Source organism: Hemicordylus capensis, chromosome 6 (assembly GCF_027244095.1).
Source record: "Hemicordylus capensis ecotype Gifberg chromosome 6, rHemCap1.1.pri, whole genome shotgun sequence".
In the NCBI taxonomy this organism is placed as follows: Eukaryota; Metazoa; Chordata; class Lepidosauria; order Squamata; family Cordylidae; genus Hemicordylus; species Hemicordylus capensis.
The window spans coordinates 12290966-12306160 of NC_069662.1; the positions used below are offsets into that span (position 1 = coordinate 12290966).

Below are 15195 nucleotides of genomic sequence, written 5' to 3' on the forward strand. Positions count from 1 at the left end.
AGGACCTTCTGCATGCAAAGCAGAGCGACAGCCCCAGATCCATGCACAGATCTAGGCAGTGGACTTGGAATTCTAATTAAAGACTGCCTGAGTGAAATAAGATAGGGGACTCAATTTTTACTACATCAAGCTGACCCCTTCCATTGAACACACACACGCAAGCCACAGGCGTTGCATTGAAGAATGCAGCCCAAATCTATGCCTGCACTGACCCCCTCTAATCCCCAAGGCTTTCAGTTTTTCCCCTCTATGTAGTCATGAGGACTAGTCACATGGATTCTTTCCTTTAAAAAGGCAAGGACTCAAATCTCAGGATTCCAGCAGAAGTGACAGATTCTGCATGAGTACCTGTGTATGCCACAGCATGACAGCCATGCAGGTGCTCACCTCTCCAAGTACTCTGCACTAGTGTGCCAACACCCCCCCCCCGCCGTGTTAGTCTCTTACCAGGTGATAGGGAAGTGCTGTCAAGGCCTCTGCCTCACAGTTCCGGAAACTTCTGGAACCATCTGGGTCTGCCAGTTTCCACCAGTGAGCTATGGGAGAGAAAGCAACGAGGCAGATGCTTTGTTAGCGCCAACTACAGGCTATCTAATAGAACTGCAACGCCCCACAATGCTCACACTATGAGCTGCTTGGACAATTCAAGAGACAATTCAATCCACTGCTTTGACAGAGTCAAAAGACAGAGATGGATGAGGGAAAATACTGCACATTAGGATGGAGTGGCAGAGCTCAAGGAGGCACGGTATGGCCCAATCCCAACATGAGAGCTGGAGGTTACCTGCCAGGAGTGTGTGAGCTGTGTGGTCCAGGCCCGGCTTTTTCAGGTAGCGTCGTTCCACTGCCATCCTCAAGGGGGCGCCAGAGAGATGGAGCCGGGAGCCCAGGTGCTCCAGCGGGGAGCCGCAAGCCCCAAGCAGGCTGTGGAGAAATAGCAGATCAATCAATCCAGGGCTCCAAGTCAGCGCCAGAGCCGTAGCTCTCCACATTCCAAGCAGAGGTTGGTCGCCACAGACTCACCCATGACAAGACTGCCATCACTCAGCTTATTCACACAGCTGACTGAGGACTCCAAGAAAGAAAGAAAACTCCTTTCCCACCACACAGGGCTTTCAGGGTCCTTTGGCCCCAAGACAGGCAGAGGGGCAGCATGGAAGGAAGCTTGGGCCATTGCCAAGGGCAACGCTGTAGGTCAGTGGTCAAGGATCTGCTTTGCATGCAGAAGGTTCAAGTTTGGGCCCTGGCATCTCCAGGGAGGATTGGGAAGGACTCTTGCCTGAAACTTGGAAAGCTGTTGGCAGTCACTGTAGACCAGGGATTCTCAACGTTGGGTCCCCAGATGTTATTGGACTTCAACTCCCATAATCCCCAGCCCCAGTGGCCTTTGGTTGGGGATCATGGGAGTTGAAGTCCAATAACATCTGGGGACCCAACATTGAGAATCCCTGGTGTAGACAATAATGAAATAGATGGAACGATGGTCTGACTTCACCAAGCATTCCCTCCCCTTCAGAAACAGTTGGCACCAGGGCCGTAGGCACCATTGGGCGGCCAAGTTCAAACAACCCGGGCCGCTGCCCCTCACGCCCCTGCGTCTGATGTCAGATGTGGGGGGGCTGGTTTAGCTCCTGAGTGGGGCTGTGCAGCCCCATTCGGGAGTTAGATGGCCAGCGCTACGTCTGCAGCGCAGCCCTGAGAGGCTCTCCCTGCCTTTAAGAAAGGGAAGAGCTGCTCCTGGCTGCACGGCAAATGCAGCACTGGCCTGAATCTAACTCCCGAATGGAGCCACACGGCCCCATTCAGGAGCCACACGGCCCCATTCAGGAGCCACACGGCCCCATTCAGGAGCCACACGGCCCCATTCAGGAGCCACACCACTTCCCCCCATCTGATGTCAGACACGGGAGTGTGGCTAACCCCCGCGTCTGATGTCAGCCGTAGGGGGTGGGGTGAGCGGGGCTGCCGCTGGTCTGGCCCCGCGACTGGTTGGGACTGTACATGGGCAATGGCGAGGAGGAGGGGAGGGCGAGAACAGTACTCCGTCTGCAAGGGGGATCCACCTAGTCAACAGGGACCATCACAGAACCCAAATCTGGTTCACTCACCCCCTCAGGCTCCGCAGGAAGTCAAAGAAGGAGGCCATGGGATAGCAGCCAGCAGGCCTCCTGGAAATAATGGCTTGTTCCACGTTTATATCACCCCCGTTCAGTTCTCTCCACATAGCAAGGATGGCATAGAGATCTTGCTCCGTTAACCCTGCAGGGGGCAGAGCCGCAATCAGTTTCTAGAACACTACTCACCACTTCTGACCCCGAAGGAAAAAACGCACGAGGTGCTAGAACGCAGCTGCCTCTGGAGTGGAGCCAGCTTAGGTGAACAACAGCCCAGTGGAACATCCCTCTGGCCAACACCCACCTGGTGCCTGGCGACTCACCGTCTCTGCTGGCCCAGAGAGACACCAGAGCTACAGCCACCAGCTCCAACCCATGATCTTGCTCCAGGCAGCCCAACAAGTGCTGCAGCAATGACGGAAGCGACACGGGCAATTTCTGGATCCTTTCGGAAAGCTGGGGAAACAAAACCAAAAGAAGTTGAGAAACCAACTCCACCAGCACCTTGAGCAATGGAGCCGGGAAGGATGCTCCCTTTCCCGACCACTCTATACCCCAGAAATTCCCGAGCAGTTTCCTCACCTTCTCATACAGGGCAAAAAGTCGCAAGTCCTGGGTCAGCAGAGTCAGATACAAAGGTTGCCAGGAGCCGCGTTTCAGCAGCACGAGTCGCATCTGTGTGTGGCGGGTGCGGGGAGAGACAAGGCATGAATTTCCCCTTTGCGAAGCAGGGTCTGCCCCTATTTGCATTTGAATGGGAGACTACATGCATGAGCACTGTAAGATATTCCCCTTAGGGGATGGGGCCACTCTGGGAAGAGCATCTTCATGCTTGCATGCAGAAGGTTCTTCCAAGTTCCCTCCCTGGCAGCTCTCCAGATAGCGTTGAGAGAGATGTCTGCCTGTAGCCTTGGAGAAGATGCTGCCAGTCTGTGAGGACAATACTGAGCTAGATGGACCAGAGGTCTGACCCAGGAGAAGGCAGCCTCCTATGTTCCTATATAAGATCAAAAGAGTCCCCCAGGATTTTACCACTGTTCTAACTACTGGGCGCATTCCAGATTACACACTGCAACAGTATCATTGCACATCCACTAAGTATGCTTCCAAACTACCTGTGTTTTGACGTCACAGTGGCTGTGCTGACAGCAAAGTGCCATTCACATTTTCAATGCCTTTCTTCAGGTTTTATCTTTTTGTTTCAGTGCTACAATGTTGCATGTGCGTTGCATGAAAACAGCTGCATTTTCCCAGTTTAGGAGGGTTACAACGCTGTATCGGCAGCGTAAGTGGCATGGTGTGGACGGTTCATTCTGGCTGGCAGACGATTTGTAAGTAATGTCCCTCTCCACTTTTGAAATTAATTTTATAAAAAAATAAATCGCTGGTGCTCTTGCACGACGGTGCAATGCTTCAATTTTATTTTTATTTGCTTGTCGCTCTTCTCCCTGATGCAGATTCAACTTTAATTATATCTGTTTTGGCCAGCTCCATGTGGTGTCCCCGGCCCTCTCTGCTTTTGAAATTAAATTAGACTCTGACTTATACAGAGTCAGACCATCGGTCCATCTGGCTTGGTACTGTCTTCCACCCAGATTGGCTTCTCCAAGGTTGCAGGCAGGAGTCTATCTCATCCCTATCTTGGAGATGCTGCCTGCTGCATGGAGAGGTGAGGGGTTGAAACTTGCCAAGGAAGTAGTGAGTTCTGCTCTGCACACGGATCTCTTGGCAGGGATTCAGGCAAGATGCACACACACCTGCCCTAGAAGCACACTTGGCGTCCACCCGCTCACCCCACACATCACCATGCTTTGATGTGTGTTAAGCACTTCCCAAGCTAGGAAAGACAGAACAGTGCTCCCCCTGCTGGCAGCTTTGCGCAAAGCCAAGATTTTTTTTTTTTTAATGTCACATCATTGGTAAGGAGGTGGGCTGGAACAGGAGGAGGGAGTGGAGAATACTTTTCAAGAGGAATATGAACAGATCTGCCTGGAACGCACATTGTAGTGGACAGCAACATAAATGGCCACAATCCTACCATGAACCATTGAAGCTACCCTTTATTCACGGTTTCAAACTGATAAAGCAAGACGTCACATATTACACCATTTTCCACTGGCATAAAGCCTGCCATCTGGAAAGTGCCCTGGAGGATTTATCCAGAATCTAGGAGAACACCCCTCTCAAATCTACTGCTTTTCCTCCCCGGTTCCCATAGGACAGGCTCACTTTCCAAGAATCAGAAATGGATAAGCCAACAAGATCACTTCACAGCTGTCCTAGAATCTGTGCATGTCTTCCTTCAGCCAGAGCTACATACCAACAGCATTCAAGAGCCACAATAAGGTGTATTTTATTATGCACGCATGCATACATTTTACATCACTCACTTTGATTCACCATAAAAATGAACAGAGAGCTGCTTTATACCAAGTCAGACTATATCAGACTGGGTCTGTCTAGCTCAGTATTTTCTACTCTGACTAGCAGCAGCTCTCCAGGGTTTCAGCCAGGAGTGTTTCCCAAATATGTTAAATAAAACAAACGAACTGCTGTAAAATGCTTGTCCCTGACGGGATTGAATCGAAAACATAATTAAAGGGTGATGCGCAAAGCCACCAGCAGGGGGCGCAGTCTTTTCTAGTTTGCACAAAACTCCCTACAATGGGAAAATATAGCTATTTTTTAACAATGTTGTAGGACTGTAACACAGCAACAAAACCCGAAATAAGGCATCATAAATGTGAATGGCACCTTGCTGACAACACAGGGACTGTGGTGTCCATACACAGGCAATACAGAAGGACACTTAATGGACACGTAGTGACACTGTTGTCGTGTCCAATCAGGAAAGCGCCCTGGAGATACCAGGGATTGAACCTGGGATCTTCTGCGTGCAGAGCACCACTGAGCTATGGCCCCAGCCCCCTTGAGTATTAAACCCTCAAGCCTTGTCTATTAGAAGAACAGCTGCCCCCAGCCCATGTTCCTCCTAAAACTACACCAGCTGTTTTCAGTTCCATGAGGACTAGTAACTTAGAAGAGAAGCCAAGAAGCTCTGGATCTGCAGCTATACAACTGATGTTTAGTTCCATGCTTATGCAGAACAATCTTGGACACATGGAAAACACATGTCTGCCTAAAGTCTTCTAGACACCCTCTCAAAGTATGTATCTTTACTCCATCTCTGCCCTCCCTCCAAATCCTCCTTCTCCCTTTACCTGGTTATTGAAGGCTGATTCCTCCAACTTTTTACCATACAGAGCCAGGTCCTTACGGACCACAGCAACCCGGTCAGGGGGTGCCAGGGGACCGAGGGGAATGGCAATGACATCCTTCCGTCGCTTGAGGGACCCAAGGAGGGCTGAGTCCTCCGAAACACTCAAGACAAGACTGACACGCTAGAAAGAGAGAGACAGAGAGAAGCTGATGTAAGAAGGAGCCAACAGTCCTTCATCCAGCATCACCTACAGGTGGCAAGCAGAGTGTTATCTATCCCCAAGAACATGCAAGGAGATACCTAAAGTGTTACCTGGGGGAGTTGTTCAGGTAGCCAATCGGAGATCAGATGTCCACTGGCTGCATGGATGAGATCAGCACCATCTATCAAAACCACCAGAGACTGGTGTCGCTTCAGTGATTGGGCCACAGAAATAAGAAGGGATTCAAACTGGCTGACGAGTCCCCTGCAAACAATTTGAGTGAGTTATCCGAGTTCTCTCTCTCTCTCTCTCTCCCTCTCTCTCTCTCTCTCTCACACACACACACACACACACAGCACTGTCTCTGATCAGAAAGCTTCCCCCAATCCTGGACGACGCTACAAATGCAACATGCAAGTGCCAGGTGCAGACACAGAGAGGGGAAAAAAGGAACATCCATGAAATACATTGGGAAGACATACCCTTAATCTACATTTTGGTTGAGGAGACAATTTAGCATGCCTTCACCACATTCAATCCATTTTCAATCTCTCCCGCCACCCCTGCCCACACCCCCACTCCTTCCTGGGGTAAGCAAACAGGTTCTGCAAGCGTTAGTAGGATTAGTTTGAACCAGGGAAAAGCAAGCTATGCATCATGCCTATTGGCTAGTACTTGTGCCGTCACAAAATCAAATACCCATCCATCTCTGCAGCAGTTTTGTAATTGTTTTTAAATGTTTGTTTATACATTTATCATTCACCATACAAAAAATGATAATAATCACAGACCAAATACACTGCTAAAAAAAAAAGCAGCCATTATCCCACCTGATATATAAGGAGAGGGCAAGGCTGATCCATCATTTGAATGGCTGGAACATCCCATGCAAATTACAATGTCAAGCTCATGTTGCAGGTGAAGAACCCATACAGAGCTCAACAAAATGTTAAATTCATCTTCAGTCAGAGAGAAATTAATAATCTTCCCCCGTGCCTATTCCCTGATGCATATGCTTCATGGCTCACACCCCAGAAAGGCAGGTGGTTTTTAAAAAAAAATTTGCGGGGTGGGGGTGGGGAATCCTAGAACTTAAGAAAATCCTTGCTGGATCAGGTCTCTCTAGTCCAGCACCCTGTTTCCAACCACAGCCCACCAGATGTCTTGGGAAGCCACACAACCAGGAGGTGAAGGAATGCTCCCTCTCCTGCTGCTGCTTCCCTGCAACTGGTACTCCATGCCTCTGAACATGGAGGCAACCTATCCTGGAGGCATCCAAACACCCAGAGAGTCCTCAAGACGACAGATGTGCTAACCTGTAGCTTCTGGGTGGGGCTGGAGGCTCTTTCAGCTGTTTCCTCAGGAGGGCACAGAGATGAGCCAACATGACCTGGGCTTGGGCCTGATCGGGCCGGGCCCTGGTGAAGTGGGCCACGACGTGGTAACTGCGAGCGGAGTCACTGGGAGGCCGTCCCTTTGTCCTGAGCTCCTGGGCTAGGGCAGCCTGAGGTAAAGAGAAGGGAAAAGAATCTTCTTCAGATTGGGAGCCCTTTGGGGACAAGAAGTCGCTTTAACACCTGCTAACTTGGCAGAGAGGCACCTCTTAGCGTGGTGATTCTCTTTACTGAGCAGGGGGAAAGCAACTGGCCCGATCCACCCCCAGCACACTACCTCCAGCGACTGTTGCTGGTGTCTATCTTATGTTTCTTTTTAGCTTGTGAGCCCTTTGGGGACAGGGAGACATCTTGTTTGTTTCTCTGGGTAAACTGCCCTGAGCCATTTTTTGAATGGCGTTATAGAAATTGAATAAACAACAACAACAATAAACCAGATATAACTGTAGTGGAGAAGAAAGAAAAACAAGTTAAAATAATCGACAGCAATACCAGGGGATAGCAGAATAGAAGAAAAAGAAATAGAAAAAAATCACCAAATACACAGATCTACAAATTGAAATTGAAAGACTGTGGCAGAAAAAGACCAAAATAAACCCAAGTAGTAATTGGCCCCCTAGGTGCAATTCCAAAACAACTTGAAGAGCACCTCAACACCATAGGGGCCACAGAAATCACCATCAGCCAATTACAAAAAGCAGCTTTACCGGGAACAGCCTATATTCTGCGACGATATCTATGACAACATTGACAATAAAATTCAGCCATCCCAGATCCTTGGGAAGGACTCAATGTCTGGATAAAACAAACCAGTCAATAACACCTGTCTGACTGTGTGTGTAAATAAATAAATAAATAAATAAATAAATAAAAATAGTAAAAAAATATATTCTAGCCTTGGGGATGATGGGAGTTGTAGTCCAACACCACCTGGGTACCCAAGGCTAGAAACCCATTTTGCAAGGTACATCACTGCCAATATTTCAATATTGCGGGAAGAAGAGAGAGAACAACTGCAGAGCTTAAGGCCATCCATGCTAGAGGCTACGTTAGATCTGGGACTCCCCAGCTCGCACCCTTAGCCCCTTCTCAGAAAACAACAGGATTTATAGGGGGCAGGGATCACAGCTCCACAGCAGAGCATCTGCTTTGACTGAAGAAGGTCCCACGTCTAGGGCTGGGCCAGCCTCCTGCCTAAAATCTTGGAGAACTGCTGCCAGTCAAGGTAGACAACATGAGCTAGAGACGGACCAAGGCTCTGATCCGGTCTAAGGCAGCTTTCTCCGCTGCCTGCATCTTTTCCGTCCCAAACCCAGCTCTTCCCCCACTGCTCACCAAGAAGACCGTCTTGCCTTGCCCAGGCGGGCCGCTCACAAGGTAGAGCCTTCCCCCACACAGCTGGGCAGCCGTGGCACTCAGCAGCTTTCCCCGGGCACAGCATCTCCTCTGCTGCAGCTCCTGGAAAGATTCTTGCAAGGCCATTCCCTCCTGCTCCTCTGAGTTGCTGCTGAGTATGGTGCCGTCAGCCTGGATGGGAGGAGGAGAGATCTAGGAGCGGTGTTTCTAAAAGACACAGACAGCTTCGACTTGTAGAGCTTTACAACACTCTTTAGCTAAAACATTGTTTGCGTTCCCAAGGGCCAGAAAACAAGGGAACACCAACATTTTTTACTTTATGTTGATACCAGCAAAGTCCTGGGAATTTCTCCAGCCCCAATTTAACATGCTAAGGAGACATTCACTTCATGCAGGAGCATGAAGGGAGGAGAGCTGGTCTCTGGGTAGCAAGCATGAATGGTCACATATGCTAAGCAGGGCTCATCCTGGTTTGCATTTGAATGGGATACGACATGTGAGAGCAGGGTAAGATATTGGGCCTGCTCTGGGAAGAGCACCTGCACGCTTGCATGCAGAAGGTTCCAAGTTCCCTCGTCATCTCCAGATAGGGCTGAGAGAGACTCCTGCCTGCTACCTTGGAGAAGTCGCTGCCAGTCTGTGTAGACAATGGGCTGAGCTAGATGGACCACTCAGTATATGGCAGCTTCCTATGTTCCTGTTCCTTCGGTGCTCTCTGCACATACCTCTATGAACTGGTGACGGAGGCTCTCCCACACATCCTGCAGAACTTTGGCACCAAAATCCTGAAGGCCCTTGACGTACGGTCGGCCTTGGACTACTCCACCCCATTGGCACGTATATCTATTAAAAATATAGATAGATGGGGAAAGGGAAATAGTTAAGAAGATAATGACAGAGAGTCAAGGTGTCCCATCCTTCACCCACCAGCACCATGTCCCATCACCTGTCAAGTGAAGCCAGACCCTCATGTTTCCCTAAACGCTCCTTCAGGGCAGCCATGTGGTGCTCAGCCTCCTCCGATTCAGCTGCAAAATCAGCCTTCCATGTTTCCGGAACAGAGCTGCCAAAAGGGAACGTGCAGGAGACACCAGATTACAAAGATGGTCCGTATTCTGCACCAAAGGAAATCCAGGTTCTGAAGACTGCTCTTCCAGATTTAGAGTTCCACACCATTTGGTGGTGTGTTGGTTTTAAATCCAATGCTAGGGGACAGAGATGATTTGGGGGATGGAGTGAAGAGATCTGTGCAGAGACAGTGGCTTTAGGCATGCAGGGTCAGGCTACTGGTCCACCTAGGTCAGTACTGTCTGACCAGTGGCAGTCCTCCCACCCTTTCATGACCACAGTTGTGCATTACCAACAATCTGCAATTGCATCGCTCAAATGTAAAAATTTAATGTTGGATGCAGAACTCGGCACCCAGACCAACTTCAAGTTTCCCCCCCCTTTTTTAAAATTTAGAGTTTCTATCCTTGAAGACAACAGAGACAAGCTTCAAAAGTGTGGACAAATACCTAGCAAAACCTCAAATTAAGCATCTTTCCGACACCAGCTCCCGCTGCCCCCCACTTAAAAAACAAACAAGTTTCCTACCAAGTGACTTGGGAACTATAGTTCTGCACAGGAGCAGCCACCATTGCTTCTGCAGTGAAGCAAGGGGTCTCAAAAGCTCACCATACCCCTCTGGAAATATCCATAAAGAGGACTAGAAACGTGCCAGGTTTTACTTTACTCTACAGGAAAGTCATCTCTCTCTTCTTAGGATTTAGAATTTCCTAACTTTGAACCAGAATTTGGCACTTGAAGTAGACTTTAGAATAGGACAGCATTATTTAAAATAAAATGCTTTACTCAAGGAAGTCTGGTTCTCGGAGATAGAAGAAGGCCCTGGATCCTGCTGCGGGATCATTGCAACTGTTCAAAAACTGAACGGCCTCCAGCTCTGTGATGGAACGGCCCGCCGGGTAGGACTTCACCTGTAGAGAAACACAAGCTTATGTTCATGCCAACACATTTTAAAAGCTCCAAACGTGTAGAAGCTTTGCATGAGCAGTTGAAGATTATTCTCTCTCTTTTTCTGAATGCATGCCTTGCTAAATCCCGATTCTCCATTTGCCTTACCACATTAAATAGTAAGCCCCTTGGGGCAGAGATTTTATTATTATTATTATTTTGCTTAGGTTCCTCTGAGAAATAACTACCACTACGAACATTTATACACCACTTTTCAAAGCAGTTTACATAGAAACATAAATAAGAAACGTATCTACCGATGGCTATAATAATAATATGCATGATGTTCTCTCCAACAAGGAACATGTCACATGTAAACAATAATAATATTATTATTATTTAATAATAATAAATAAAATAAATGTAAACAATTACTTTTCATATTCTTATGCATATAAATAGGAAGCCCAATACACATGAGGGACTCCAGATCACAGCATTCCTTTTTAAGGGACAGGTGCTTCCATCTGACACCCTCTGGCCCCCAATGTCACAGAGTCCAACCAGAACCAGATTTCCCGCAGGGCCCTCACTCACCCATTCATACTGGGGTTCGTCTGGTAAGGAATACTCCTGGGGGACATGGCCATAGCGCTCTCCTAGAATCCCAATGAAGAGATGGCTCCGTGAGACTTCAGACAAGCAGAGCTCTAGCTGCCTAGAGAGAGAACCATTTCTGACATCAGAGCACGCTTGTGCCGAACTTTTAATTGCTTTATGTATGCACAACGCAAAGAGCAGGTGTCGTAATACAGAACCTAGAGATGTCCCCTGGCCTGAAACACAAAGTCTGTGGCATCCATGGACAAATACTCCCTTTGCTCCTCAGTTTCCTTCTTCACCGAGTCCACCCACCCACCCACCATGACCTCCCCACCCCATACTTGTTCCGCTGGGCCTCGTGTTCAGTGATCCCCCAGCGCAGGTCAATTTCCTCTATTGCCAGGCAGAAAGCGGCAGCCCGTGAGCGTAACTCGGGGAAGACAGAGCGGATAAGGAGGTCACGTTCACCATGCATGTCCCGGAAGGTAGAGGAGACAAACACCCTCACGGAGCGCCACCTGTGGAAAATAGGAACACATGAAGCTGCCATATACTGAGTCAGACCACTGGACTATCGAGCTCAGTATTGTCTTCACAGACAGGCAGCGGCTTCTCCAAGGTTGCAGGCGGGAATCTCTCTCAGCCCTATCTCGGAGATGCTGCCAGGGTGGGAACTGGGAACCTTCTGCTCTTCCCAGAGCAGCTCCATCCCGAGGGGAATCTCTTACAGTGCTCACACATCAAGTCTCCCATTCAAATGCAACCAGGGCAGACCTGCTTAGCTAAGGGGACAAGTCATGCTTGCTACCACAAGACCAGCTCTCCTCCCTAGTAAAGTTGCGCCGTCGAGTCTGTGTCAACTCCTGGTGACCACAGAGCCCTGAGGTTTTCTTTGGTAGAACACAGGAAGGGTTTACCTTTGCCATCTCCCCTGCAGTTTGAGATGATGCCTTTCAGCATCTTCCTAGATCGCTGTTGTCCAATATAGGTGTTTCCCATAGTCTTTGAAACAAGCAGCAGGGATTCAAACCAGCAACCTCTTGCTCCTTAGGCACGTTATTTCCCCGCTACACCATTAGGTGGCTTCTCCTCCCTAGACCACTTCCCTTATAGCATTGGAGACTGTCAGAACCCCAAAGCCCCACCCCAGATCACCCCCTTTCCATCCCCCCTACTTTCCCCTCACAATCACCTGCTCTTGGGGACAGCCATCAAGGGTACAGCCCCCGATTCCTCTTCAGCTGTTGCCACCCTCTGCTTTTTGGGCAGGCCATGGAGTTCGTCAATCTTCCCAATATGCTCCAGGAAACGGGAATCACCACATTTGGCCATGAACCTGTCAGAAACAAAGAATGGCTGCAGAGTTTATACCTTGGAACTCCACATTTTTGCCAGCTGTTTTTTTTTTAAAGTGGCCCCAGATTTCTGCCTTCTTTGCTAGCTCTACTCCTTCAGCTTTTTTCAGTTGCTAAAAGCCACCAGCAATCAAAGCTCATTTAAAAAACAACAACACACACACACAAAGAGACTCCCCTTTTAGCCAGTAGTACCCATTGAGGAAAATATCTTTTGCAATCCTATGAAACAGAAGAGAAAAAGGCATCCTTATAGTGACCATTCACCAATAAAGATAGTTAGCCAGTAGGTCCTCTTATAGCCGTCTCCATCAGCTTTCCTTCCCTGGTCCAGACACTAACCTGAGCACCTGTTCACTGAATCCACTCAACACCACCTCATTCCTGGAACTAAAATCATGCCACTCCCTGCAATTGGAAGAGATAGAAAGAAATTTAGGGGACACTCAGTTATGTGGTATTTCACCCCCATCTTGCTTTAACATAAACAACCGCTGTAACTCTGCTTGAGCCCTGAAGAACAGGCGGGACAGGAATCCAACTCATACTGAAAAACCTCCAACTTGACCACCCCTAGGACCAGACTGTGGCCTACTCACCTTGCATTGGCACAGACATTAACAAACAGGCAGCCAGGGGCCACATGGTGGCGATAGAGTGGCAGGTATGAGCCATCAAATGTGTTCTTGCGCTCACTGCTCAGCACGAGGATTGTGTCCACCTGGAGCAGGGAAGGGAAATAAAAGCGCTCAACAAGAACCTTCCAGAAGGTTCCAAAGGACCCTGCATAGGCCTACCATTCCTCTGCTCAAGTAAGAATGCATATCCTCGAGGTTACCCAACTAATCTTCAAGACAGTCTGTTCCCACATGGTTTGGGATAGGGCCGTAGCAAATTGGTAGAACATCTGCTTTGCATACAGGAGCTCGTGGTTTCACTCCCTGGCAGCATCTCCAGGTAGGACTGGGAGAGGCTCTTGCCTGAAACTTTGGAGAGCCGTTGCCAGTCAGCGTAGACAATACAGACCAATGGTATATCTTGGCAGAAGCCAGCTTCCTATGTGCCTATGGTTTTCTGCATTATATGGCATGCATTGGTAACCCACAATTCAAGTATTAATCAACTGCACTAACTAGATCAGGGGTTCTCAACCTTGGTTTTCCAGGAGTTGTTGGTCTGCAACTCCCATCATCATCATGCTTAATGCTGGGATATTCAGGACAGACAAAACCAAGTACTTCTTTACACAATCTGTAGTGAAGCTATGGAGCTCACTGCTGGGGATGTGGGTGATGGACACCAATCTGTGCTTCTAAAGGGGACTGGACAAATTCATCTCCCTCCAACCGCCGGAGAGTTTTCTCAGATACACCTGGCTGGTCACTGCGTGAGGCAAGAAACAGGACTGGATGGAACTTTGGCCTGATCTAGCAGGGCTTTTATTATGTCCTTATGATGATGCTAAGAGATCCTTGCCACTTGCCCCCAAGACTCACATGCTGGCGGCGAGCAAGGAGGCCCATGATGACACCGCTGACTTCTTTGTTGTTGTTGCAGCACGGTATCTCCTAGAGATGGGAGGAACATGAATGAAAGGTCGCTCTGAAATGCACAAGGGCCTTCTGCATCAGGAGGAAGCATGCACAGCTTCCTCATGCAAGAGGAGGTAGAGAAAGGCAAAGCACAGAGAAGCGATGCTGAATTTCTAAGAAGTCCTTGCCAGGAGAAGAAAGGGAGAGGCACCAAACCAAATGAGAAAGGAAGAGAAGCCACAGATGCCTCTGGGATAAGCTTCTTCCAATGCCTCTCAGGGGTGTGGAGAGGCTAAGCAAACTCTAATGCAAAGACCACTGAGAGACACTGGAACAAAAGCCCTTGATAGAGATCTTGCCCAAATGCGCCTGGTCGGTAATAAAGCTTATCCCAAAGACATACAATATTCCTCCTCCTCTCTCACGAAGGCCTCAGTGGAAATCCAAAACTGACTTGAAGGCTTGCCCCGCTTGGCCACCAGCTGTTTAAGGATGAGATGAGGTTGTTTGGGAGTCAGGAAAATCCAATCTGTGCATGCTCAGAGGCAAGTGTCTTCTTTCAGGAATTCTACAGAAAAACCACTACACTTTCTGACGACGAAGGGGGCAGAAGGTCATGCCTACCTTGAAAATCACACCAAGGCTGCACAACTTCGGCCACACAGCTGTTTGAACTACAACTCCCATCATCCCCAACCATTGTGGCCAATAGTCAGGGAAGATGGGAATTGGAGTCCAACATCAGCAGAAGGGACAAAGTTGTGCAGCTTCTATCCAACCCCAGCACAGCATCCCTCCAGTGGCTGTTGCTGGTATCTACCATATGTTTCTTTTTAGATTGTGAGCCCTTTGGGGACAGGGGACCATCTTATTTATTTTTCTATGTGAATCACTTTGAGAACTTTGGTTGAAGAGCGGTATATAAATATTTCTTGTAGTAGTAGTAGCAGCCCTGAGTTACACACTCCCACGGAGAAGCCCAATCCTGCCCTCCCCGCCACCCCAGCCACTTTTCACCCACCCAATTCCCAGGTCTCACCTGAGCTTGCAGGTTCCGCACATCTTCCAGCACGGAGCCCGTCATGGGGACAGGTCGTCCTGTAGGACAAGTCTCACTGGAGAGGAAGACCTCCGCTTGCTCAGAGGCAGCGTACACCATGGAGCTCAGCAACATGGCCATGTCCAGTTTCTGGAGGAGGAGGAAGAGGAGAAATCTCTCATTAAAAAAAAAAGAAAAAGATCTAGTTCCTTTGAGGGCCTCTCCTGCAGCTGGTCACCCCCATTTTCCCTGAATTTACAGAGGTCTAATTCTGAATGGCTAATTGTGGGGTACTCCAGTTTTGCTTGGGGAGGCAGGCAAAGCCAGCAATCCAGTACCCTGGGAATATGACCCACTGAATTCAATGGGAACTGGATCAATGTGAGGGGGGGGGGCTGCCCCCTTTTGCCCCTCCAATGGACAT

The 15195-nt window shown here is 48.9% G+C and overlaps 1 protein-coding gene across 9 annotated transcripts in view; it reads right to left on the minus strand.

Annotated features, from left to right (window-relative positions):
• The window catches only part of TEP1 (telomerase associated protein 1), a 77697-nt gene that overhangs the window by 24670 nt on the left and 37832 nt on the right, over nucleotides 1-15195 (minus strand). For all 9 annotated transcript variants that reach the window (XM_053259017.1, XM_053259020.1, XM_053259019.1 and 6 more), the window contains 19 exons: nucleotides 14772-14921; nucleotides 13697-13768; nucleotides 12800-12921; nucleotides 12543-12608; nucleotides 12038-12181; nucleotides 11187-11363; nucleotides 10840-10960; nucleotides 10141-10265; nucleotides 9233-9349; nucleotides 9012-9129; nucleotides 8266-8457; nucleotides 6853-7040; nucleotides 5647-5800; nucleotides 5336-5515; nucleotides 2697-2789; nucleotides 2438-2570; nucleotides 2109-2259; nucleotides 785-924; nucleotides 448-536 (listed from right to left, as the gene is read on the minus strand). In XM_053259017.1, coding sequence (XP_053114992.1) covers nucleotides 448-536; nucleotides 785-924; nucleotides 2109-2259; nucleotides 2438-2570; nucleotides 2697-2789; nucleotides 5336-5515; nucleotides 5647-5800; nucleotides 6853-7040; nucleotides 8266-8457; nucleotides 9012-9129; nucleotides 9233-9349; nucleotides 10141-10265; nucleotides 10840-10960; nucleotides 11187-11363; nucleotides 12038-12181; nucleotides 12543-12608; nucleotides 12800-12921; nucleotides 13697-13768; nucleotides 14772-14921 — 2532 coding nt within the window. The remainder of the gene's footprint in view (nucleotides 1-447; nucleotides 537-784; nucleotides 925-2108; nucleotides 2260-2437; nucleotides 2571-2696; nucleotides 2790-5335; nucleotides 5516-5646; nucleotides 5801-6852; nucleotides 7041-8265; nucleotides 8458-9011; nucleotides 9130-9232; nucleotides 9350-10140; nucleotides 10266-10839; nucleotides 10961-11186; nucleotides 11364-12037; nucleotides 12182-12542; nucleotides 12609-12799; nucleotides 12922-13696; nucleotides 13769-14771; nucleotides 14922-15195) is intronic.